The sequence below is a fragment of the Natator depressus genome, chromosome 1 (assembly GCF_965152275.1).
Source record: "Natator depressus isolate rNatDep1 chromosome 1, rNatDep2.hap1, whole genome shotgun sequence".
NCBI classification, from domain to species: Eukaryota; Metazoa; Chordata; order Testudines; family Cheloniidae; genus Natator; species Natator depressus.
Window position 1 is genome coordinate 237,389,609 of NC_134234.1, and position 27,239 is coordinate 237,416,847.

Sequence of the window (27,239 nt, forward strand, 5' to 3'; positions counted from 1 at the left end):
GTGATGGTGGTTATGACCGTCCCCTCCCTCCACTCTTATGTTTAGGTTTTGTCGATACACACAGAAATTACACTGATTTAACTGAGGACTTGTCTGCACAGAAAAGATTTACCAGCTATAAAACTATATATTATATCAGTGTAACTCCTCTATGTGGACATTTATTCCAAATAAAGAGTGGCTTTTTTCCATTTATCTTAAAACTCTTCCGAAGCAACATTAGATAAACTGAAAAAGGCACTCTTACACTGGAATAAGGATGTCCACATGTGGGGAATACCGATATAAGCGAAGGTGTGACTCTAAAACAGTATAATTATGTCAGTGTGACTTTCCCCTGTAGACAAGCCCTTAGCCTTTTTCTAAATTAAGTCAGTGCAGCCTCCATACGTAGACACTTTTTAAAATAGATTTCAGTGTGTCCACACAAGAAGGTTGTACCAGTTAGTTAAATGGGTGCAATTTTTGTGCTTAGACTGGGTCTAAGATACTGTATACCAGCTAGAGCCAGGACTGGGATGCTGTATAAAATCACAGCTTTGCAGTTGAGCCACACACTCCTTCATGCTGTATTGATCCGGACAGTGTCACCTGCTGCGCTGTGAACACCTGTGGAGATGGAACAGCTTGACTGTTTGACAAAGTTCTGGGAATGAAGGATCACATCACTTGTGAGGTTAATGGAGAGAGGAGTGTCTTCTTTCCCCCACACTCTTGTTCATGGTGTGTGAAATCTGCTCTTGTTTTCCTTTCTGCAGAGAGCCTACACTGAGGAGGAGCTGAACGCCAAACTGACCAGGCGAGTGCAGAAAGCTGCCCGGCGACAAGCCAAGCAGGAGGAACTAAAGAGGTTACACAGAGCCCAGGTAGTACCTCTGGTAGTATCTTCTTGCCCTGACAGGAAAACCATGCTAGCAGGATGTGAAAGAGGAGACTGTATAGCCAGATTTTCTTGATTACTTTCCTGTATTTCAACAAGATTGCTGCTGTTCCTACTGGCTTCATCATGTTGGGTGCCTCCTCACAAACATGCCAGGAGGTGCGCAAAGCTTTAGTGCAGAGCAAGGAAACACCTGCTTAGTCAGAGCTACTACCATTGAGCAGTAACCATTGTTAATTGAATGGGATAACAGATCTCACGGAATAACATGCGATGCAGCTATGCCGGTGATGATTGGATAAGCCACGGATGTTACAGTGGGATTTTGCTGCAATAAGTGGTACCAGATAGACGTTTTATTGTCAGAGGCACCTTTGCAATGGGTAGTAGGTGTCCTTTCCAGGAGGTGGTGAGAGTTACATGAAACCTGTTGGCCGGTTGTGTTCTCTCACTGAGAAGGGGGCCCGCCTAACCAAACAGCACCACCTCTTGTCTTGGAAGTTGGTGGGAGTCTTAACAGAAAATGGAACATCATGGGATTGCTTGCAAAACGAGGGCAAAGGACACATCTCTCTCTTGATTAGATACCTGCTTCTGAAACATTGCATGGAGAGCAGCTTTTTGGAAATGCTGGGAGAAAGGGGAGCTGTCATTCTGGGGTGGATAATTTGGAGTACTGGAACAGATCCTGATGATGGTGTTCCTCTCTTCCCTTCCTGAACAGATCATCCAACGGCAGCTGGAGCAGGTAGAAGAGAAGCAGAGGCAGCTGGAGGAGAGGGGGGTTGCAGTGGAGAAGGCCCTTAGAGGAGAAGCAGGTACCTTACAGTGTTGTTTGTTTTTAATGTTTGCTGACTAAATGCCCATGCAATCGTTCATAACAATTTGGAGTTTAGGGTGAGGGGGTCCCCTCTGAACTGAAAGTGGAATAGTTTAACTTGGACTCAGATCATGAAGTAATTCCCCTTTTCCCAGCAGAATTCTGAGCCCCTGTTATCCCTGAAGTGGTTCTAACTCTGGGGCTTCTCTCATGGGAGAAGTCCCCAGAGCAGTTGTCTTTGCTCGGGCCTCAGGAAATGCCTACCCACTAGTCATTGAAAGCTGTTGCATAAGAGCTAAGTGTATCTATTATTATTTGGTGGTGGAACAGAAGTGGAATATTAATTACATCGTAGAGAAATTGCACAGGGGTTACCCAGCTGGAATTCACTTAGGTTACCCAGCAAGGAGAGCCCAGTTGGCAGGATAAGAAACTAACTGTGAAATGACGTATGTTTTGAAATGAGGTATGTTCCTGTACTGTATTGGATCATCAAAGTTAGTGTCCACACAAGAGACCATCACAGAACTGCCCCAGCCAGTACCTTCTCCTCACTGCACAGCCCAGACACCAATAACCTCTCACGCGAGCTGTATGGAGCAGAAATGCATGTACCAAAAGGTTTCACCGTGTCACGCTGTTAATGGAATGTGCTACATCCCTTTTGGGGCTAAATACAATGAGTGCTGAGCCAGGCTGGAAAAGTTTCTGAGCAGAAAAACACTTGTTCCGAGTGGCAGTTTTATACCCCTCCAACTTCCCTATATGACATCATAATCCAGAAAAAAAAAAACAATCCCAAATGATACAATTATTGGGCCAGGAGCCAACACCCCTCAGGCAAATGCAGGGCATGTGCGCCTGGCAGGCCCAGATGTGTGCACCATACTGCAAAGGTCAGAGATTATAAATGATAATAATGGGACAGCTGTTTGAAAGATGGTACAGTGTGGTGCTTGGATGGAAGAGCAGCCACTGTTTCTGTACGGATTGCACTGGACTGGGTGATGAAGGTTCCTTGGGAGGAAGGTCTGGTGTGATTTTCATTGGTTACTACTCAGCCATCTCGCTTTGTTGTCTTTAACCCTCAGCTTGGCTTTCTGAAAGTCAGGTCTTAGAATTTAAGGCCAGAAGGGACCACTAGATTATTTAGTCTGTCCTCCTGGATATCACAGGTCACCAACATCATCCAGCACCCGCGCACACAACCGAACAACTGAAATTAGACCAAAGGAACTGAGATCTACAGGGTACCAAACGACTATGTGCCATAGGAAGAGAATATGAGGGACCAAGATGCACCAGTGCTTGAGGCCCTTGCAATAGCTGGAAAATTATTAAGTGAGAGATACCCAGATGATCTTGACAAGTGACCCTCACCCACCCACTGTCGAGGAAAGTGCCTGTAGAGGCTGGGTGATTAACAGTGTCTTATCCAAACAAAGGGTTGTACTGCAATCACACGGTCAGCATTTGAGCACAGGCTTGATCACCTCAGTGTTTTTTTATTCTGATTGATTTCTATGATATGTTGGTTCACAGAATAATCTGATGCAATAATACATCTGCAGTGGCACCTCTCTCTCTATGCTATCTATGCATTCAGACATGGCACCCCTCGCAGACCCCAGGCCCTCTAGCTACTGCACAATTAATACCTCTCTCTCTCTCCTTTCTTTGGTTAGTCTTTTAGCTTATTCCCCTGTCACCTTGAATCCCTTCTTCCTCATTCACCTGCTGAAGACATCTATATAAGGAGCGTCACCAGAGGCCGTGGAGCCTTACAAATGGAAGCGTGTGCTTCTCCGCAATCTAGGGAATGTCTAGGCAGGCAAGCAGTTACGGTGTGGGGGTTATGGGTATCCAGTTTGGGGGCAGGGGGAGAGCTGAATTAGGGCCTTGCATATTTTACTTGTCATTGAGCCTGACAGAAACCTAAAGCCAGCCCTGCACGGGCTGGTGTGTTTGTGACCATTTTTTAAAAAGCAGGAATATGAGAACGTGCATCACTCGGTGCAACTGCGAGAATCTCCTGCTCCAGCAAATCTCTGGGAGATGCTCTGAGCCTGTGACAGCACCACATTTCCACCAAAAGGTTGTACACGTTACATTTACAGAAGCTTCAGCCCATCGTAAGGCACTCTGTAGCCTGAACTCTTCCAAGCCTTGCAGGGGATAAACAGAGAATGCTTTATGCCAAAAAATGTCTTAATCCAAGTTCTGTTGGCTGAAACACAGGCTAGAATGTGACCTGTGTCCCCCACTTCTTCAGCCAGCCCAGCGGGAGCAATTTTCATATCTTCACACTGGAGCCACTGTGTTTTCCCTCCTTTTAAAATGCTTACTTTACCCCTCCCTCTGTAGTGTTATCAACTTTTGTCTCCTCCATCCATGGATCATCCAGGAAATCTACATACATCTCCTCCTACCCTTTTCCCTGAAGCAAGCCACTGCATTGCCTCAGATACTGACTCAGCACTGAAAACTCCACTGTACTTTAGGCTTTCAATACTGCTCTTTTGTCCTTGGTCAATCATGTTCAGCACTTCCCCTTAGTGAAATCCTTATAAACAAAGGGGGTCAAAAGGAGATGAATGTGTTCAGTGCTTGTATGATACCTGAAGATGGTCTTTCTCTATTTCACAAGTTTATACAGGATGCCCTGGCCATGCTTAAGGTGGGAGAAATACATCTTTTTTTTTTTTTTTTTTTTTTTTTTTTTACACACCTGGCCGACACAGAGGGCTGAGGTACATAGGAATTACTGTACTGGATCAGACCAATAGTCCATCTGGTCTAGCATCCTTTCTTGAAGAGTAGCTGGTACCAGATACTTCAGGGAAAGGTAATGTATAACTGTATAATCACCTGTCCATAGAGCAGATTTCTTCCTAATTTTCATCACTGGTTGACTTTTGACATAAAACATAAAGGTTTATATTCTTACTATTATTAATAATTTCAAGTAGCTCCTACACCGTGCAAGTTGCTGCACAGACATAAAGGAAGGAACAGAGTCTACCAAACAAATGGTAGGGGGAAATATGCAAGTAAAGTGGACAAAATGATTAGCCATTTCTTGATGACAATATTAGACATATGGACAGTTTCCATTTATTCCTCAGATTTTCCATTGTTGATCAGCTAGATTTGGTGCATTTATATAGTTTGTGGCAATGAGTTCCACCAGCTAATTATGTAGTGTGTAAAAATATTGCCTTTATCAATTTTAAATTTGCTGCCTTTCAGATTTCATTTAATTGCCTCCTTTTTTCCTTGTATTACGAAACAGAACACAGACAAGAGCTCCTGATCTTCTCTGCACCACGCATTATCTCTGTCAGGTCCCCTCATGTTCATTTCTTCTCTAAACTAAAACATTTTAAATCTTTCTTCCAATGGGAGTCTCTCCCAGCCTTTAATCATTCTCATCACCCACTTCTGGGCCCATTCTATATCTGTAATATCTTTTCTGACATGGGGCGACAAAAACTAAAAACAGCATTGTAGGGGAGGATTTATGATTTGTTTATATCATGGCATTAAAATAGTTTCACTTCTATTTTCCATCCTTTCTATATACATCTTAATATTGTTTGCGTTATTAACTGCCACTGAGCAGATGTCTTCATTGAACTGTTCACAATGATGTCCAGCTCTCTTCCTGAGAGGTTACATTAATTTAGAACTCAGCAATGAGTGTGATTTTTTTTTTCAAATCATTTATTCCAGCTTGCATTATCTGATATTTGTCAACATTGAATTTCATGTATCATACTGTTATCCAATCATCTAACTTGGTTAGGTCCCTTTGAAGTTCCTTGGTCTACTTTAGTTTTGACTTAAACCTCAATTTTAGCTGCAAATGTTTCCACCTCACTGTTCACCTCTTTGTTCACCTTTTTTTCCAAATCACTGGTAAATACTGTACATAAACTCCACCAGTTCTAGTACACAACTTTGGAGCACCCCAGTGTTAATTTCTTACCATGTTGAAAGTTGAACATTTATTCCTACGTTTATTTTTTTTTATTCTTAGTTTATAGTCCATAACAGCTTCCTCCCCTTCCCCCATGACTACCTAGTTTCCTTACTAGTCTCTCTGTCTTTCTTTGACAATCACTCCCATTGGTCGTTGCACAGACTAAATTGAAGGTGTAGAGAAGACATCTTTGAACATTCTGAAATGTGGTCTCCCTCTCCGGTGAAAAGTTTGGTGGTTCAGGAGCTCAGTCTTTTGAAACCAGTGCCTCTTTCTCTCAGGTGCAGCGGGATCGTCTCAAAGAAGGTTTCATTCTCCACTTCCCTTAAATGGCCCATGGGACATGGTGTTCTGTATGAGACTGATAGTAGTTTAGCAAAACTTTGCTTTTTTTTAAAAAAAAAAAAGAGGCATTGGTCTGGTGGGACACAGACCAATGGCTTTAGTCTCTAGTGTTTGTTTTCCACTCTGTTGGCTAGTTATTAAACTAAGTGAGTAATGAGGGCTCTGTCATCTTGGATGTTTCTTCTCACGCTTTAAAGAGATCTTGGGCAGCCAATTTTAAAAGTTAAGGAAAATACACCTGCAGCTCTCAGATCACCAAGGTTGGCCAAGAGTCTCTGGTCTTCATGAGCTAAACCATGTTCTTTGGGAAATAGTGTACTAAGCCAAACAGAAAGAACTGCCCCCATGTGCCTCTTGCCCAAAGAACCACAGTGTAGTACCAGACTGGCTGGCTAACCCTTCTCTAGGGGGTGTGCAAATACACACTGTGTCCATTATCACACACCTGCACAACCACACAAGTCTTTCCTTCCCCAGCACCTACCCCACACCAACAGACATTCTCCTTCTCCAGCACACATTTCACATTGGCAGAAATATACACGTCTCCTGGTGCACACACTCGTGGACTCCTCAGTTATGCCAGCACCCGGTGCCCTCCACTCATGTGCTGTACACTCAGTCTTGTCTCACCCTCACCCCCAAGAAATCAATCCTTATACGTCTCCTGCAGTTTCCCTGAGAAATTATGGTGCTTCCTTAGGACACATTTTTCAGCCTGGAAGCAACAAGCATATCTCTTCCTTTCTTAGCAAGAACAGGAAATGGGTCGGTGTCAGGAACGAGTACAAACTGAACAAGGTGAAGTGTCTCTGTACAAACCTTGTGCCCCCTCCCTCTGGAAGCCAATGCCTGCCTGCTGGGAATTGTTATTCTGTCTCCCCATCTCTTCCAGTATATGTATAATACAGCTGCATGATTTCTTGTTCTCTCTCTCTCTCTCTCTCTCTCTCTCTCTCTCTCTCTCTCTCTCTCTCTCTTATGTGTGTGTCTGTCTTTTTCATGTATATTGCTTTGATTTGGTGGGGCTAGGGGTGGATATCTGATTCAATAACTCTCTCTTCACCAATTCCTTGTTGTAGACTATTGGGGAGAGTCTTATTACAGTGACCTCATCGACTTGCACCTGGGTGGTATGTATAGCAGAACCTCTTACTGAGACTAACCCTGCTGACACCCCTCCCCAACCTTCCCTTCACCTCTTTCTCCCATCCTTGGCTCACAAACAACAAGAAGAAACAAACCTTGCACATAACTGATTGGCTGTAGCAGAACCCCTTTTCCAGCTCAAAGAGAGGAGAGTCTGTCGCAGTCCACAAACCATGCATGAGGGTTTTTCCCCACAACAGTTAAATCCTCCTCCTTGGGGTTGTACATGACCATTCTTTTTCTAAATTAAATTTTTTAACCCCTAAATTTCAGCCACCTTTCCTGTTAGTAATGAAGCCCATTTCATTGTCTGGCTTCCCAAAAACATTTTCTCCCTCCACATTCCACTAGGATAAAGAAGTCAGCATAAAGTGAATGGGAAAAAAAATGGGAATCAAAAGCAAGAAACAGCAAACTACAGGAGCTGCCCCCAGTCTGGGGGAATATATCAACCCAGTGCTCTCAGAAGTCTGCTTCTGAGGTTCCCCTTTTTTTCTTCCAAAGAAACTAGAGTGTTCTGGTGTCCTAAAGAAAGCAAAATGCTCCCAGTAGAGATGTTGGAAATACTTAATGGTGGATAAGGGGTACTACTTCTGTCTTGTTTTGTTGTAGGTGTATTTAGGAAATACAACAAATCCAGATCTCTTACTCCCCTGAGACCTGCTCTGCATCATCTCAACTGTCAATATGGAAGCTTCCTTTTATATTAATTCTCTTATGTCATTTAAGATCCTTAAAAACATGTATTAGAGTGATTTACTCTGTTTTAATTGGATGTAGGGATTAGAATCATCCCTCTGACACTGCAATTTTCCTTTCTTGCCTGGGTGCCACTGCCTGCCTCCCTTAATAGGTGGCTTTAGTTTAGGATTGTAAATTCTACTTGTCTGTAGTTTGCCAGCCTTGACCATTAAAAGCCCTTTCTTTATTTTAGCCCCCATTATAGCAGTTTCCTTGTTTAGTCACTACATCTACAATTAGTAGATCTAGCCCAAGCAACCAGCACTCTCTAGGTAGAACCAACACAGGCTAACTGTTGGCTCACCTAGTCTCCTCTGGCCCTCATTTCCCACTGAGAATATAAAGTTGTTAAGCCCAAAGTGTATACTTATGGGTAGGGAGAGCATCAGGACCAACTCCCCAGAATGGAAAGGAGTGACTTCCATGTACACACACTCTGGTCCTGATCCCAAGCCTATTGCAGTCAGTAGCAGTCTTTCCATTAACTGCAAGGGCCTTTGGATCAGGCCCTCTAGGAGCAGTTTACTTTTTAACTGTCATTTCCTCCTTCTGCCTTTCCCCAAGACTTCCACCCTGGCCATTAGTGCACCACACAGTAATCTGTCTGTCCGGCTGCTGGGAATAATTCCAGTCCACCCTGACACACTAGCTTTTTGGACAAAAAATACCCACCTGCGTTCAAGTGACGGAATACAAACTTTTACTGGCCCCAGCTTGCTATCCAAATTGTTTGTGGTCATTTTCATGTGGCAGTCCTTCCTTGGAGCCCTGTGCTTCGTTTGCTGTATCAGTCTCTCTGGAGGTTATCCTATACTGAGACTTTTTAAGAAAACGTTCAAAAGTAAGGCTCTTCCCAGACATGCCCATCAGTTGTGCCCCGTACCCTTATGTGCATATACAGTAGGAGCTGTAAAAGGGTTGATGCTGAGATACACTTAATAGATCCTTATCCCTGTCTAATGCTATCTTCATGATACCTTCCCCTTCTTCTTATCCTAACCGATGCCTCCTTGGAGACAGCAGTCCCATCAAAATCACTAATGATGGCTAAAAAAAATAAATAAATAAAAAGTAGAAGCCTTAATTCATTTAAAGGGACACTGTCATTTTAAAAATGAAATCCTTCCTTGTGCTGCAAATAATCTCAAATTATTAAAACTAAAAACCTAATTTACTTTTCACAATTTATGGTCATTGACTTTTTCAATTTCTCTCAGCTTGGACAGTCACACTAGACTGAAGATTGTCTTTTTCTGTTTATAGTCAGTTTTACTTTATGTGGTGCTCATTCACTAGCACAGTTCTGTTGTGTTTGGCTTTCCAACACTCCAGGGGAATGCTTACATTAAAAAAAAAAAAAAAAAAGTAATTGACTTATTTTTGACAAATCTTGAGACATTTCTATTCATATTAGATGTTGAAAAGTTGTTTTAAAAATACACTTTAAAATTGAGCCAAAAGTACAGTCCGTGGCAGTATCCCTTTAAAAAATAATCAGTGCATCCTATCAGATTATGTAGCTTTGTAGTTCAGTTTGTTTCCTCTGTGATTTGTTTTACATTTGCTTTTGGGCTGCCAGAGCACTTAGGCCAGAAATGGATGCACAGTACTGCAGTTAATGAAAGAAGCTCATCTCCTTCATTGTTCCAGTTCAATGGTGAATTGAAGCCTCAGTCCCGCAATTGACATGCCCAGGCCAACTGCTGTATCTGTGTTGAGTGCCACCGAAGTTGTTGGGGCTCCATATTGGTGCAGCAGTCTGCCCACACACTGTCTGTTTCCAGATTGGGGCTTTATTCCCCTGTTAAGCACATTGTGAATGGCTAGGACTCCTGTTTGGATTAATGATGACTCTAGTAGCAGTCAGTGTCTGTTCATTGAACCAGTCTCGGAGGGTCAGACCAGACTGCAGAAGCTGCCCTATCCATAGAATGCTGACCGACTGAGATAATCAGAAGTACAAAAATTATTTCTCAAATTGAACTGTAAATCTCTAAACCCTCTTGAATAATTAAGGCCCATTATGAATCGGTGTTTGTATTCTTTGATACCGGGAGAGTTGCATTATAGTAAGTCATTACAGATTCCACAGCAATTTTCACAAGAATAGCAATGCTAACCTGGACGTCCTGGTTGAATTCCAATTTGTGTAATTACATGTATTGCCCTATATTGCCTCTGTACTTTTATTTAGATGGCATATTCCTCACTTCCTATTCTAAAATGTTATATATTGGCACTGTTAAACAGATGCTGCATTTCATGCTAGGGCTGACTGCATGTCAGTGCTGGGCAGTCAGTCTTATGTGTATATTATATTACAGCTCAAAAACAGTATTAAAAGAACATGATTAAGGTTGCAAAGTCAAGCACTTAAAAGTTAAGAAATGCCAGAATGAAGAGTATCCAGGCAGCCTTAATTTGTTCCCTGTGCATATGCATTATGATACAGTGTTTAATTACATGATCTCATGTGCTTTTGCCCACAGGATCCCTACCTCATTCAGTGCACGATGGATGGTGCTCCCTTAAAGAGCAGCCTTTCAATATTTTACTGTTTCCTCAGTGTTCAGTGTGTGGCCCCTGGCCTTATTTAGTGCACATCTTTCAAACCCTGCTCTGAAGACATTTCCTCATGGGCTTTCTCTGTGCCACTCATCACTATAGTGTCTGAGTGTCTTCAGAAACACTAGTGAATTCATATTCACTGCACTGCTATGAGAGTAGGTATTGTTATCTCCATTTTACAGATAGGAAGCTGAGGCACAGAGGAATTAAAGTCAAAAGTTTCCACTAATTTTGGGTGCCCAATATGAGATACCTAGGATTTGATTTTTTTCAGAATGCTTCGCATCATATAGCACTTCATATGTTCAAACCACGGCTCTCATTAATGTCAGCTGCAGCTGGGAGCGCTCAGCACTTCTGCAAATCAGACCACAGAGTCTCAAGTTGGGTACCCAGAAAATGAGGAAGCTAACATTAGTGACCATCTGTAAAAAGTTTGGTTTATCTGACTTGCCCAGCATCAAATGGAACTCTGTGGCAGAAGCAAGTATAGAATCCAGTTCTCCAGGGCTGCATTCACCTCCTTAACCATGAGACCAAACTTTTTTTTCTTGCAATCGTCTGCCTCATTCACTACACACCTTCCAACTCCTGCAACAAATGAGGCAGGCTCCTATAGACAAAGTCTCCTTTACAGTATATCCTGGTTCATCCTCAGAGCAGTTCTATCCTGGGCACTGAATGAGGCAGTGTACAAATATGAGATCATGGAATTAAAGAAAAGATTCTTGTAACGATCAGCCAGCAGGGAAGCATAGAAAAACCCTGACTAATATTTGTTTAATTCTGCATATCCTGTTTAAAGCATGCTGCACCAGAACCTTGATTTTTTTTAAATTCAATTCAAGTTGACTGTGTCCCTTTAAAGACCTGCAAAGTTAGTCTTACAGGGCCTGGCTCAAACCAGTTGAAATTGGGATGGTCCCTTGTCATGTACTTGGCAACCATAAGCCTCCAAGAGGAGTGAAGGACTTCAGAGGCATGAAAAAAAGATGCTACCTCCCATGATCTTTTTACTGGTCTGAGTACAAAGGATTTTTTACTGGTCTAAGTCAGGTGTGGTTTTGGTTTCATCTCAGACTTCAATATTTGCCAGAAGCTGGGAATGGGCGACAGGGGATGGATCACTTGATGATCACCTGTTCTGTTCATTGCCTCTGAGGCATCTGGCATTGGCCGCTGTCGGAAGACAGGATACTGGGCTAGATGGACCTTTGGTCTGACCCAGTATGGCCGTTCTTATGTTCTTACTCTGGCTGCTAAGGGAAGTTTTTGTGGGTGGCATAAGAAGTTCAAAAATATCACTCACTTCCTCTTTCCTGAATTGGTGAGGCCAACTCATCACAGCAATGTATAAGACCCTGAGAGTTAGCCTCAGACCTGGCTCTTCTGACCAGCACTGCTGTGTGCTGTCAACCCACTATGGTTAGCCAGCAATGTGCAAATCTAATGCCTTGTTCTAGGCAGCCCCTCCTAGAGAACATGATCCCACTTGGCCTGCGGTGCGTCCGTTGGAAGTCAATGGGAGTTGTAGGTGCTCAGCATTTGTCAGGGAAATCAGCTCAGCTCTCACCCATAGGGCTCATGCAGAGGAGACTTACTGAGGCTGATGGTGGGGTTTAACTTAGGAATCCTGCTGCCACCTTCAGCTTTTCCTCTGTACTTTCTTCCTTCCTGCCTGGTCACGCCTGGTGCATCTGTAACCCACACACCTTCTGGGTGTGGTGTCTGTCCCATCTTGTGGCACTGAGACCACTTAGAGAGAGAGATTGAGTCTGCTCTACAGCCTTAGCTAATAGCCAGTTGGCTTTTTAGCTCATGCGGTAGAGGCTCATGCACTAAGCTTCAGAGATCACTGGTTCGATCCTGCCTGCCAACGACTGAGGTCTGTTGGCGTTACACTTCCTTTGCGTTTATGAAACAGTATCTCACAGCAGAGAAAAGAGGAAACCAATCTGGGGTGTTGTCCTTCCAACAGTGCATTACCTGGTGCAGTTGACTATGGTTAAGTTGCTAAACAGAGAGAGAGAGAGAAAATAGTGGTCTAGGGACCTAACCGTGCCAAACACTATTAAGAAAGACCCATTATCTGTGGTGAGGAGAGGTGAAAGGTCCTGGGAGAAGCAGCAAGACTGAAATGGAGGTGAGGTGCAAGGAGAAGTGACAAGGGCAGGGCAGGATAGATGGGGACCAAGGCTTCATCACTATTTTGTAAACTGCTTATTTTGTATGGTTAGGCTTTATCTGTGCTTGCCCGGAACCCAGTCCCTGCGCAAGCACAAATCCGTCGAGTCAGAGCCTTAAATAAATAACCCCATATTTTAAAAATTGAGCTTTTGTGGAATTTAAATGTGAAATGTGATGGCAAGTGGGCCATCTAAAAGAATGGTCTTGCTAAAGAGAGATGTTTTTCTATTTGTCACATAAAATTGTTCCTGATTCTCTTCTTATAAAAACAGCTACAGGGCTTTTCTTAAAGGGATCCACCAGAAGGGCTAGTTAATATGGATGACATGGGAATGTGTTTGGGATCCATGATCATCTGTGAAAAGCTCAGTTCCCTCGCTCCATGAACTAGCGTAGATTTAACTTGTTTAACTAAACAATTCCTATTTAAAAATAACATGGTGAAATCTATGTACAACCACTCACTCCACTGCAGGAATCACTAAAAATGGGGAGTCCCAACGGATAGGAGGAGAGCGGAGATGTTGTACTGTACAGCATAGGAAGGGGTAGTAGAGTGGTCTACAATGCAGTAAAATGAGCTGTTTGGGGTTGTATGGTACAATAATAGAGCACAGTATCATCCAGTGATATGCACAATACAATACCATGATGATAGGTGCCTTATGTTAAGGTATAATTCGTAACACTTATAAATGTTGCAGTAATAATTCACTGCAGTACAATATGCTATGCAGCTCAGTGCAATACAGGACAGTCATTCAGTTCACTGCAATACTCTGTAGCTTTGCCCAAAAGCCTGTAACTGTGTGATACAGTGGCAATATCTTGTTTATATGTTACAAATAAAGTCTGGAACGCTTTCCAAGTCATTCATTGTGACTGGGAACAGAGAATGTTCTACTGGAGGAAGAAGCAGTAGTATAAGCAATAAAGCCAGAGTAGGGCCTGGTCTACACTGGGGGGGGGGATCGATCTAAGATACGCAACTTCAGCTACGAGAATAGCGTAGCTGAAGTCGATGTATCTTAGATCGACTTAGAATCACTTACTTCGCGTCATCGCGGCGCAGGATCGATGGCCGCCGCTCCCCCATCGACTCCGCTTCCGCCTCTTGCCCTGGTGGAGTTCCGGAGTCGACAGCAGAGCGATCGAGGATCGATTTATCGTGTCTACACTAGATGCAATAAATCAATCCCCGATAGATCGATCACTACCCGCTGATCCGGTGGGTAGTGTAGACGTGGCCTAATAGATCACTGCAGGAGAGGGGACTCTGTGAGAAAAAGAGATGCTTCTGGTTGAAGATAGTAGCACATGGAGAAGAAAAGAGGCTAGAAAGGAGGGGATTATGATGCAGATGCAGTGGGATTAGGTCGCAGGGCTTTTGGCAAAGAATTTGGACACTAGAGAAGTATAGTGAGGTCTGGCATGGAGGTGTTTCTGGTGGTGAGGAGGAGTAGGGGGTCATTGGGAAAAATAAGAAGTCTGTTATGAGGTGGTTACTGCAAAAAGTTGCAAGGGTGAGACATTGGTGGTTCTGGCACAAGACAGGAATTGGGAAAAGCAGTAAAGCTAGACTGTAAGTGGGCAAGGGGCTGTGGAACCAGGGTGCAGGGGGGTCTGGCATGTGGGATGTAGGGAGAGACCTGGGAGAAATGACTAAGCCAGGGCCTGGGTTGGCAGAGGGAAACGGTGTTTGTAAGAAGGAGTAAGGCAGGGAATACAGCTGGCTCTAACAGTGGAGCAGGTATTGGGAGAAGAGGAGGAGGGTTTTATAAATCTCACAGATCACAGTGCAGAGAAAACAGCACATATTATCCTTCGTGGCAGGAGTAGTGTATGCACCATACGACCCCTGGGATTAGTGTGTGCACTAAACAAACACTTTCACCCATGCTCTATTAGCAGGTGAACACCAGTGTTTTCACAATACTGCCAAGTTGATGTTTTTGAGAACATATTAAAAGCTCCAGAAAATATATATATAAAAGAACATGTCATGGTTGTTGTCTACTGTAGAGCATCAAATCAGGAACTATCCAAAGCACAAGACCTGCTAGTAATGGGGGACTTGAACTACCTAGCCATCTGTTGGAAACACCACATTTCCAATGAGTTCTTGGAGTGTTTGGGGAATGTATTGTATTTATTTCAGAAAGTGGAGGAAGTAACCAGGGGGACAGCTATTTGAGATTTGATTCTGACCAACAGGGAGAAAGTGGTAGCAAATCTGAAGGTAGAAGGTAATTTGGGTGAAAGTGATCATGAAATGACAGATTTCATGATTCCAAGGAAAGGAAGGAGTGAGACAGCAGAATAAGGACAATGGACTTAAAAAAACTGTGACAAACTCAGAGAAATGGTAGTTAAGGTTCCACGGGAAAAAAATCTAAGGGAAATAGTTAAGTGGAGCAGGCAGCTTCTTAAGGCGACGGTATTAAAAGTACAACTTCAAACTATCCCAGTGTGAAGGAAAGATAGGAAGCATTATAAATAAGAGGCCAATATGGCTCCATCAGGTGCTTTTTAGTGACCTGAAAATCAAAAAGGAATCCTACAGAAAATGGAAACATGGATGAATTGCTAAGAAGGAGTACAAAAGAATAGCACAAGCATGTAGGAACAAAATCAGAAAGGCTAAGGTACAAGATGAGTTACACCTAATAAGGGACATAAAAGACAATAAGAAGGGGTTCTTGAAATACATTAGGAGCAGTAGAAAGATGAAGGAAAGTGTAGGTCCTCTCTTTAATGGCAAAGGAGAGCTAATATCTGATGACAGCAAGAAGGCTGAGATGTTTAATGTCTATTTTACCTCAGTCTTCACTAAAAAGGTTAATGGTGACCAGATACTCAACACAATTAATATGAACAACAAGGAGGAAGGAACACAAGCTAAAATAGGGGAAAAACAGGTTAAAGAATATTTAGATAAATTAGATCTATTCAAGTTGGCAGGATCTGATGAAATTCATCCTGTGGTACTTAAGGAACTAGTTGAAGCAATTTTGGAACCATTAGCAATTTTCTTTGAGAACTTCTGGAGGATGGGTGAAGTCCCAGAGGAATGGAGAAGGGTATACATGCTACCTATCTTTAAAAAGGGAACAAAGAGGACTCGGGGAATTGTAGACCAGTCAGCCTAACTTCAATACCTGGAAAGATACTGGAATAAATTATTAAACAATCAGTTTGTAAGCACCTAGAGGATAATAAGGTTATAAGGAATAGCCAGTATGGATTTGTCAGTTCTGAGTCTGGTACTATTCAATATTTACATTAAGGACTTGGTTAATGGAGTGGAGAGTATGTTTATTGAACTTGAAGATGACATCAAACTAGGAGTGGTTGCAAGCACTTTGGGGGGCAGGATTATAATTCAGAATGACTGTGACAAATTGGAGAATTGGTCAGAAATCAACAAGATAAAATTTAATAAAGACACGTGCAAAGTACTTAGCATAGGAAGGGAAAATGAAGTGCACAACTACAAAATGGGGAATAACTGTGTAGGTGATAGTACTGCTGAAAAGGATCTGGGCGTTATACTAGATCACAAATTAAACATGAATCAACAATGTGATACAGTTGCACAAAGGCTAATATTGTTCTGGGGTGTATAACATGAATGTTGTATATAAAACACGAGAGATAATTGTCCTGCTTTACTCGGCACTGGTGAGCCTCACCTGGAGTAGTGTGTCCAATTCTGGGTGCCACACTTTAGGAAAGATGTGGACAAACTGGAGAGATTCCAGACGAGAGCAACAAAAATGATTAAAGGTTTATTATACTTGATCTAAGAGGCAAGGTTAAAAAAATTGGCCATGTTTAATCTCGAGAAAAGAAGACTGAAGGATTACCTGTTAAGAGCAGGGGTCAACAACCTATGGCGAGGGCCGGCTCTACCATTTTTGCTGCCCCAAGCAGTGCACCGAATTGCCGCCACTGCGAGTGGCTGAAGAGATAGAAGCTGCCACCGAATTGCCGCCGCTGCAAGCGGTTGAAGATGGAAGCTGCCATCGATTTGTCATCGCGGGCGGCTGAAGATTCATAGATACTAAGGTCAGAAGGGACCATTATGATCATCTAGTCCGACCTCCTGCACAACGCAGGCCACAGAATCTCACCCACCCACTCCTGCGAAAAACCTCTCACCAATGTCTGAGCTACTGAAGTCCTCAAATCGTGGTTTAAAGACTTCAAGGAGCAGGGAATCCTCCAGCAAGTGACCCGTGCCCCATGCTACAGAGGAAGGTGAAAAACCCCCAGGGCCTCTTCCAATCTGCCCTGGAGGAAAATTCCTTCCCAACCCCAAATATGGCGATCAGCTAAACCCTGAGCATATGGGCAAGATTCTCCAGCCAGATACCCAGGAAAGAATTTTCTGTAGTAACTCAGATCCCACCCCATCACAGGCCATTGGGCCTATTTACCATGAATATTTAAAGATCAATTAATTACCAAAATCATGTTATCCCATCATACCATCTCCTCCATAAAGATAGAGGCTGCCACAGAATCGCCACCACTGCAGCAACGCCCTGCCGGCACGCAGATTGTCGCCCCAAGCACCTGCTTGGAACGCTGGTGCCTGGAGCTGGTCCTGCCTATGGCACGGCCTATGGTGCCGATTTTTAATGGCATACGGCTGCCTGCCAGGTCCCAGCCGCCGGCCCCGCTCAGCCCGCTGCCAAACCCAGGCCGGCAGCTGGCTGAGGGGGGCCGGCGGCCGGGATCCCGGCAGGCAGCAGCGTGCCATTAAAAATCTGGCCCGCCCCGGCCTGCTCTTCTCCGTCCCCTTGCGGGGGCAGGGTGAAGAAGCTTGGTCCTGCTGGCTGCTGCTGCAGGGCAGGCAAGCTCCCCCCTCCCCTGCCTCTTCCCCCAGCATGCTGGGTTCCTGCCCCTCCTCCTCTCCCTCCCTGCCGCCGCCAATCAGCTGATGGCCCTCGCTGCTCCAGGGAAGAGGTAGGGATGGGGCTTTGGGGAAGGGGGGTGGAATCAGGGCATATACCTTCCATCCTCCTGCTGTGAACCACTCTGGGCAGGGGGCTGGGAGCACCCCCATGACCCTAGTCCACACACCCACGCTCTGCCCTGTCCCCTGCACCCCCCACACACCCCAGCCTCCTGCCCCCTGCGCCCCCACCTTCTGCCCCCTGCATCCCCCCATGACCCGAGCCCTGACTCCAGCACCCCCCACACATACCCAGCCCCCCCACACCCGATGGCCTGACTCTTGCACCCCCCTCACAAACCCCCAGCCCCCTGCCCTGACTCTTGCATCCCCCACATTCCCACCCCCACCCTGAGCACCAAGCAGGAGCTCTTGCACACACACCCCACATTCCCACCTGCACCTCTCGCACCAAATGGGAGCTGCCCAGGTAAGCACTCCACACCCAAACCTCCTGCCCCAACCCTGAGCCCCCTCCCTCATTCTAGCACCTGGCGAGACCCTACACCCCAGCCCCTAGCCTGCTCCTTCACCCCCAGCCCTGTGCTCAGTGCAGAGAGAGAGGAAGAGAATGGACTAGAACCAGGGATAAGGTAGGCACCCACTCTATGTGGGCAGGGCCGGGATCCCAGACCGGCAGCGGGCTGAGTGGGGCCGGCAACCAGGACCCTGGCTGGCAGGAGCCCACGGACGGAACTCCAGACCAGCAGCGGGCTGAGTGGCAGTGGGCTGAGCCACTCAGCCCACTGCCGGTCTGGGGTCCCGGCCGCCAGCCCCGCTCAGCCCGCTGCCGGCCTGGGTGAACGGAACCCCAGGCTGAGCAGGCCAATAGCGTAAGACCAGCGTTTTAATTTAATTTTAAATGAAGCTTCTTAAACATTTTGAAAACCTTGTTTACTTTACATACAACAATAGTTTAGTTATATAATATATAGACTTCTAGAGAGAGACTTTCTAAAAAAACGTTAAAATGTATTACTGGCGCGCGAAACCTTAAATTAAAGTGAATAAATGAAGACTCGGCACACCACTTCTGAAAGGTTGCCAACCCCTGTGATAAGAGTCTTCAAATGTGTTAAGGGCTGTTATAAAGAGGACAGTGATTAGTTGCTCTCAATGTCCACTGAAGTTAGGACAAGAAGCAGTGGGCTTAATCTGCAACAAGGGAGACTTAGGTTAGATATTGGCTTCCAATGGAGGTTGTGGAATCCCTGTCTTTGGAGGTTTTTCCCACCTGTCAGGGATGGTCTAGGTTTACTTGCTCCTGCCTTAGCGCAAGAGGCTGGACTTGATGACTTCTTGAGGTCTCTTCCAGCCCTACATTTTTATGATTCTATATTAAAACAATAGTACCTGTCTGGAGACCAATAAGCTGGGTTCTGTGATAGCTGTGACTTCAGATCATGGCATGTGCTGGAGTGTAACGGCTGATGTGATTAAAAAAAGGTAAGTTTTAAACTCAGAAAGGATTGCACTTTCCTCTGTCCCTTGCTATTTGGGGTGTTCAGCGTATAAACCTATGCGTATTTCATTTTTTAAAAAGTATTGCTGGTCACCTTCTAAAAACAAAGATTTTGGTTGTACAGAAGTTAGGAGATTGAGTTAAATTTCCCAAAACAACCTTATCTCTGCTCTGGTATATATGATCACATAACTTGTATGCACTGACATGACATGCTACATGCTTTTATATGGCAGACTAGAAAATAATGCAATTAAACATAACTCTACAATGCATAATTCACGTTATGTACATTGTCTTACTGGCAGACCAGTATTAATAGTCATGTAATGGGCAAGAGTTACAGTTGTTACGGGGACCTGAAGCCTTCATAACTCGATTGTTCGCACATTTTGCTTGGGGAGAGGTTGAAGGGATTATAGATATTTGCAAATAAGAGGTTAGGAGCAAGAAAAGAAAGTTCAACCAGAACTGCAAGAAGAGCTTCCATGCTGTCGTTACAGAATAGTAGCAGCAATATAGTCTTCACTGTTGGATATGTTCTGAAGCGTTATGCAGCAGACCAGGGTTTATACCTACTCCTGGTACCTCACTCACTGGTGTTCCAGTATTAACTGCATTTACTAGCCTAACAGCCATGCTTCCATGGACTACCAGTCAGACCACATAACGTGCTGGGCCTGCTCAATTCTTGTACGACAAATAAGAGCCTGTGTGGTCTGCAACTGCTATTTCTAGAACTACTTGTTGTTCTTAAAATGATTGTATAGTCAAATGTAAGTGACACGTAATCTTTCCAGCATCTGCAACTTTGAACATTTGTAACAGCACAGTTTGGTGCAGGTTTCTGAAAGTTCTGCTTGGACACTCTGCTCAGTGCTCTTAAACACACAAAAAAGTCTTTGTCCCCAAGGAGCTCACAGTCTAAAAGACAGATCAGCCAAGAAAACACTTACAATATTTTTATAGCAAGAGATGGAAGTGGTGATAATGATATACTGATGTGGGTTATAGTTCATGTTCCTCACAGAAGAAGTGTTACACCCCCACAGACCCGCACCCCCACCCCCTTGGTAATAGAAATCTGTCACAGAAGCAGGGTTTCAGTGAAGAGATGGGATGTTCAGATGGTGTACACTCAGCACACTACCTTTTACATACATTTCCAGAGTTTTATTTCCAAGCTAAATTTTCTATTAACAAGGCAAATCAGGAATTCCTCAGCCACCAAGTTTGAAATATTTCAACAAAGCTGGGGCGGAGTTTTCAGGCCACCAACAACAACAAAAATCTGAAAAAATATCTCAAAAGCTTGAAAACTTTGTTTGTCCCAGGAAAAACACTTCCGGGCTCAGACCAAGTCTAAAATAAATGAATTTTTTTTAAAAAAAAAGTTCTACATGAACTGAAAAGAGGGTTTATGAATGGAAGTGACATGAGGCGCGAGCTGTAACTGTCACATTCCCAACTGTGGAACCGCCCTTCCTACTCCCCCTGCAAAAGATTTGTCCTGTCTGAGAGAGCCGTGCTGCTCAAGCACAGGGTTTTGCAAGCTGATGTGCTTCCCCCGCCACTCCAGTGTGTCCTGTGTGTGCTGCGCTAGTTCTGTGATGGTCCCTTCTAACTCCTCTCCCTGTTCACCAATATTGTAGGTCTCTATAGTGAGAGCTGCCTCACTGTCATATATGCTGAGTTGCTTTGAATTCTGTGAGTTATGAATTCTCCTCGTCATATAATTGGTGTTGAATTACGGCCTTTCCCTGACACAGGCATTCCTTCCTTTTTAACTATGCAGGTGTCTTAAGCCTCCAGCTTTGATATTCAGGCACTTCTTGGTGCATACTGTTAGAAATGTTGTTAATTATTGGTGGACATGTTGTTTCTTTAAAAGTGGGCTCAATTTCATATTGTGTCTCCTCCCCCCCCCCCCCCCCCCCGGGGATGACCGTCTAGCTCAGAGGTTCTCAACCTTTTTCTTTCCGAGTCTTTTCCCCCTCCCCCCCCGTGCCCCTCCAACATGCTATAAAACCTCCACAGCCCACCTGTGCCACAACAACTACTGGTTTTCTGTGTATAAAAGCCAGGGCCAGTGTTAGGGGGTAGCAAGCAGAACAATTGCCTGGGGCCACAGGGGCCCCCATGAAACTCCATTGCTCTGGCTTCAGCCTCGGGTGGCAGGGCTCAGGGCCCCAAGTTTCAGACCCGTGCAGGCAACGGAGACCTTCTAGACCTTATTTTAAAAGCTGACATTTATCAGCCGGAGATAATTATTCACCTGTCCTCACCAACTGTCCTGGTATCTCATACACTCAACATGGTGTTAGAGTGAAGCCTCTGCAACTGAAAACCCACAATGAACAGGAAAAACTCAAGAGTAATCTTCCTCCCAGTAACTGTACAGCTCAGTAACTGCTTCTCCCACTGCCTCAGTCTACTCCTGTCTGTTATCTGTGCTGATGAGGGACCGTACTCATCTGTAGACTGTTTCCCTCGTTTCTGCTTCTCCATTTCTTGTATTTTTTCTTTTCTTTTCTTCTTGTTGTTTCCTTTCTTTCTCACTCTTATGCTTTTTGTCCTCTGCTTGTCTTTTATTTCACCCCTTTCCTCTCCTTCCTCTCCTCCTTCCTCTTTCTCCTCTCCTCCCTCTTCCTCATTTGGTCTTATTGAAGTTGAGCCCAATGCCGGGACACCACGTCGTAGACCTCTCTCCTTCTGCCCTTGCTGTGCCCATGAAGGTAACGTAACCTCACGCAACCTCTATCCCCCTCCACCCCAGCTGGATTTTCATAGCAGCACTAATCAGCTGGTGACAAAAAAAATCTATATATCCAACCTCCAAATCCCTTCCTGTCTCCTACCCTCAGTCTCAGTAGCAACCTCTGTAACAAGCTTGTATGAGTGTGCAATTTTTAAAGGTACAGTATCCCTTTTTCTGTTTTTAACTGGGAAGGGGTAGTCTCAAGGTCACCGGGACATTGATTTGCAGTGGCAGCAGCAGTATCATACGCTAAAGCTCCTGTTTTCATTTGGTGTATTTGATTTCTCTATTCTTCGTCATAGGTGTCTGGGAGACGGGGCGGGGGATGAGGGAAGAGAATCTCCTTCCGTAAACGACTGTTCAATTTGTATGGATGGATTAAAGGAATGCTGTGTCCTTACAAAGACCGGTTTGCAAAACTTCCCTGAGCTTTAAAAAACAACCAACCTAAACCAGACTGGTCTTCCGTGATCCGTGTCTTGCTGAGTGCATTCTTGAATTTGTCCCAGATGGAGTTTGTTATAGTAGAGTTTCCATTGCCAAGGCATGGGGTAGGGGGTGGAATGTGATCACAGCGTAACTTTGCTAACCACTTACTCTGCTTTCCATGGTGCTCTCACATTGATTGTCCGCCTTCCCTCCCCACCCCTCCCACATCCCGCTGCTCATTGGCTGTTAAAAACAAATACATAAATACATACAATCTATTTCATGGGTCAGTAGCCAGGTGTTTTTGGCTGTTTCTTAGAGGCATTTATTTTACATTCTGGCACTGGAAAGAGTGGGGAGACTTCCCAGTGCTTTCATGGCTTCATTGCACTGGACATCTGCATGTCTAAGCTCCCCCCTCCCATGGTCACCTGGGCATATTGTGCAGAGAGGTTCAGAAAAGAATGCTTGGAACTGAGCAACAGACTGGTATAAAATCCAGAGAGCCAGAATCTGTTATGGGGGATCGGGGGGTAGTATCCCCTAAACATTTACTGTTTCTGTGTTTCAGTAGCAGGTATTTCTAAGCAGGAAAGCTGCTGCTTAGCAGGAGTTACTGGATCTCCCATTTGACCTCAGTGTAAGGGCTGGTTGGAGCTAGGTATGGGGGCAGGGCACTGATACGAATTTACTGGTCATTGGAGTGGCACATATTTCCAGCTTTCTCAGTATTTGGAATTTAAATAGAAAACCTTCTGTTTGGCCATTTCTGGCATCCATAAGACTGTGCTTAAAAGAAAGAGAAGCTGCTTTTAATATAGATGCTGAGTGTCCATAATGTATAACTAGACAGAGATGTCAATTAATCTAGAAAGCCTTGTTAGTCTGTGGAGAGAGAGAAGATAACTTTCAGTCATGCAGCTGGTAGAGGCCTGCATTATAAATACCAACAGGTGCTCTGCTCAAATCTCTGCACCTTTGAGCTCACTTTGAAGGCCCCCTCTTGAAACAAACTCCATGCAGGCAGGCAGCTGCCCAATTATTTGAGTGGGTCTTCCTGCAGGCAGAGGGAGGGTTCTCCCCGCATGTAGCTCATTGCAGGATCAAGGGGCCCAAAATAGGAATTACCTTGGAAGAGCTTCTATGGTGTATTCTAGGGTCTGAGGCATATCTCAAATCACTATAGAAAGTTCTGGAGAACATAGTGTAGCAATTTAAACTGCACTACATTTGACACCATTGAAGCCTTGCCTGTGGATTATGAGAAAAGGAGGCAGGGTTGTTTCTTTTAAAATGAAATTTTAAAAAATTCGTTCTGAAGTGGGTTCTCACTCTCTCCCTTTTATGTTAGCAAGCGTAGCATGGGTTTCTGTGTGTGTAGTTCTAATGCTGCTGAGCAATTCTAGGAATAACGTACTTGTAGGATGCAGTGAACTGCTGTTAATAGATGCACTAGGAGAAGACTCACCAAAGAGAGTGGAGATGTAGCAGGAAGGAGGAGAAATCTTCAGCAGATGAGCCAGTGAAAAGGAAGGGTTTCAATAGAGGTAGGCAAGGGGCCACTCTTAGCCAGTAAAAGAACTGATTCAGCTGATGTGACTGAAGGACAGGAGGGTGTAACATAAGGGATACAGAGGGTTTGTGGGGGAGGTGGGAAAGGTTCCAGTCAGCATACATTAAAGGCGGTAACATGGAGGAGGTGCAAAAACATGGTTAAAGTTCAAGTTCGTTTAAGGAAGGCTAAATAGAAGTGAGCCACTAAATTATGGGTTTACCATAATGAGAAGAGGAGGGAGGAGCAATGGCAAAAAAGAATTCAGAATGCATTGATCCAAGGAGGAGAGAATCCTTTAGGAGGTGACACCTACAGTTCTGTGCCCTCCTCTTCCTGTGTGCTGTAGGCAAACTAAACGGACCCGGCTTGGAAGTGCTCTAGCAGCATCTTGCTCGGCTTTCTTTGCACATTTTGCCCCCATTTTTGTTCCTGGCTGTCGGGCTCATGGGGATGGCAGGGCATCATCCTGAAAACTTACAAAGTTTCTCTCTTGGCAGGCATGGGGAAGAAGGATGATCCAAAGCTGATGCAGGAGTGGTTCAAGCTGGTGCAGGAGAAGAACGCTTTGGTGCGCTACGAGTCTGAGCTGATGATATTGTGAGTGAGCAGAGGGCTTTCTGCATGGGGTAGCACAGCTTCAGAGATCAGAGTAGCAGCCGTGTTAGTCTGTATTCGCAAAAAGAAAAGGAGTACTCCGATGAAGTGAGCTGTAGCTCACGAAAGGTTATGCTCAAATAAATTTGTTAGTCTCTAAGGTGCCACTAGTACTCCTTTTCTTTTAGCTTCAGAGATGAGATTACTCACAGGTAGTACTGGCAGGGCCTCCCTCCAGCACTGTCTTGGCTGTGATGGTAAGAGGCCAGTAATAAGTGTTCAGATAGTGTTGTTGGATAGAATGCAGTTCCCAGCCAGTAAGTTAATAAAGGTACATTTTGGAAGAGTCTCTAGTGCAAAAAGAACTCGTGATGAGTGGAAGCACAAAAGGTTTGGATAAGTCCTAAGTGTGAATGTAACCAAAGGTTTGAGCCCTCCCACAGTCCTCCCAGGCACGTTCCGTACAAAGCATCCCTTGCTTGCAGGCTCATCCGCAATCTTTCATCTGTAGTTTTAGTGGCAAGTGGTCTTTGGGGGATGATTGGGCAAACCGTTCTGTTGGTGCAAGGTCCTTTTTTGAATGCAGCCAAGCTGTCTGCATTCCTGTCCTTTCTTTAAATGGGTCCTGTAGTCCTCACTTCTCTGTCTCCAGTGGGACCCCATAGCCTTCCAACTGGGCGCAAATGCTACAGCTCTTTTCCAGCTTAGGAACACCAGAGGCTTCCATAGTGCTTATGCCCCAAAATGCACTACATGCTACTGAAACAAGTTTCTGAGCAGGCAAGACTTGACCTTGGTGTTTCAAAAGCTCAGTGTGTTCTGGGATGCTACTACCAGAGAAGCCCCAAAATGCTGCTCAGATTGGAATCTGAGGAGGCAATGCCCTCAGTCATCCATTACTTGTCAGGTAACTTTTTCTTCAGAGTGGGATGTAGCAGGAGGGAGACTTGCACAGAGGTAAAATGTGGCTTGAGCAACAACTGCAGATGCATCTGCTCCTTCACACTTTACCTGTCTTGGATTTTAAATCCAGCTGGTAACAGTGTGAATAAGATCAGTCTGAGAAAGCAGATGGGCTGGTTGCTGCCCAGCCGTGTGAAAAAGGGAATCTGTCTCCACAATCTTCTTCTCTTTCTCTGTCTGCCTACTCCAGTTGAAGACTAGTGATGTGGAAGCATTAAGATTACATTTTAATCAGGAAAGAAACGGCTACACATCTCCAGTGTTCCAAAAGGAGTCAGAACAGTGCTGAAGCGGGGGTCTGGGAAGGTAAATACAATAGGGTGGGAGGAGAGTAAACACCAGAATGTTTTAATTCGCTTAAGTGGCAATCTGTGTGGTGGCTCCTTGCCAGCACAGCATGCACCATCGGTTCATTCTTGCTTTGTTTCTCCTTTCAGTGCTCGAGAATTGGAGCTGGAAGACAGGCAGAGCCGGTTACAGCAGGAACTCCGGGAAAGGATGGCAGTGGAAGGTAAGGGTGAAGAGAAACGGCAATCCATGGAGTATGTTCATGTATCTCTTTCCGGTCCTAGATCCTTTGACACTTTTGACTTTTTCTCCAGATCACCTGAAAACAGATGAGGAGCTATCAGAAGAGAAGAGGATCCTGAATGAGATGCTAGAAGTCGTGGAGCAGAGAGACTCTCTGGTGGCCCTCCTTGAGGAGCAGCGGCTTCGAGAAAAAGAGGAGGACAAGGACCTGGAAGCTGTTATGCTGTCCAAGGGCTCTAGCTTGAACTGGTCCTGAGCTAACATACTCACCTCTGCTGGTCTGTGCTATCCAGCTGGCCTACGCTGAGTTTGCCAGAACTACCTGGATCAAGAGATCTTGAGGGGGAAACCTTGTTAAGGGTTCTGCAGCATGCAGGAATTCAGTTTGAAGCACCCAGAAGCCTTTTGATAATTGGGTTTGGGTCTAGAGGCTTGGGTCCCGCACAACGTCTGCAAACCAAGCTGAAGACGATGGCCTGAGATTGCACAGTCTCTTTGGGTCCTATACAAGGGGCCATTCGCATTTTGTGATATGAGGGAAAGGGGTAGACTTTTTGTAGACAGATTTATTACCTTTTAATGAGGAAAAACCCTTAACCAAACTGGATTTGCTGCAGTCTGATCTCTCTCCCTTTTTCACTATTAGCATTTTTTAATGAGAGGGAGAGAAGTGGCTACCCTCTCCTGAAAACCACAGCAGCCAGTAGCAGTCCTTGGGGGAGTTAACCAGCTAAAGGAGAGCTCCTGAAGCCCAGAGCAGCACCTTTGTTTTATTCTTCCTCCCCACCAAAGAAACAAACCTGAGGCGAGCATTATGCATGGGTGTGAAGGAACACTGGAAAGAGAAAACTTTGGTGGTGTGTTTGTTTGAAACCTCTTCTGCCCGACCTGGCTTTTGCGGAGACAAGGGCCTCAGAGGACACTCTCTCTCTCTCTCTATCGTACTTTCTAGAGTTATGGTTATGAGAAGAAGAATAGAGAAAGAGTGTGGAGTTCCCCCCCACTTTGCTACATGCTGGACAGAGAGCTACTGCTAGTCTTGTGTCTTCATGGCCACTGTTCAAAGGCTAATAAGTTTATCTAGTTTGTTTTTTGTTGCGACCATTTTGACACTGGAAAATACTGACTTTGTGGGACAATGGTAAGTGTTTTGAGGGGCGGGGTCGTCAAACGGCATTCCCTGGCTTTTAAACCCAGAGAGGGAGCCACCTCTGGGTGAAACGTTGTTGAGACTCTTCAGTGTTTGTTTGGTTTTTTCCCTCTCTATTTCATTTTTGCACATCAGAAATGAAGCTTAAGACCTGCCTGGGCCCTC

General features: G+C 44.7%; 1 protein-coding gene across 1 annotated transcript in view; it reads left to right on the plus strand.

Annotated features, from left to right (window-relative positions):
* The window catches only part of MICAL3 (microtubule associated monooxygenase, calponin and LIM domain containing 3), a 242,634-nt gene that overhangs the window by 205,923 nt on the left and 9,472 nt on the right, over positions 1-27,239 (plus strand). The window contains exons 37-43 of the mRNA XM_074938661.1: positions 759-866; positions 1,605-1,698; positions 7,110-7,160; positions 21,764-21,829; positions 24,334-24,433; positions 25,831-25,904; positions 25,996-27,065. Of these exons, the coding sequence (XP_074794762.1) occupies positions 759-866; positions 1,605-1,698; positions 7,110-7,160; positions 21,764-21,829; positions 24,334-24,433; positions 25,831-25,904; positions 25,996-26,180 (678 nt within the window). The 3' untranslated portion in view covers positions 26,181-27,065. The remainder of the gene's footprint in view (positions 1-758; positions 867-1,604; positions 1,699-7,109; positions 7,161-21,763; positions 21,830-24,333; positions 24,434-25,830; positions 25,905-25,995; positions 27,066-27,239) is intronic.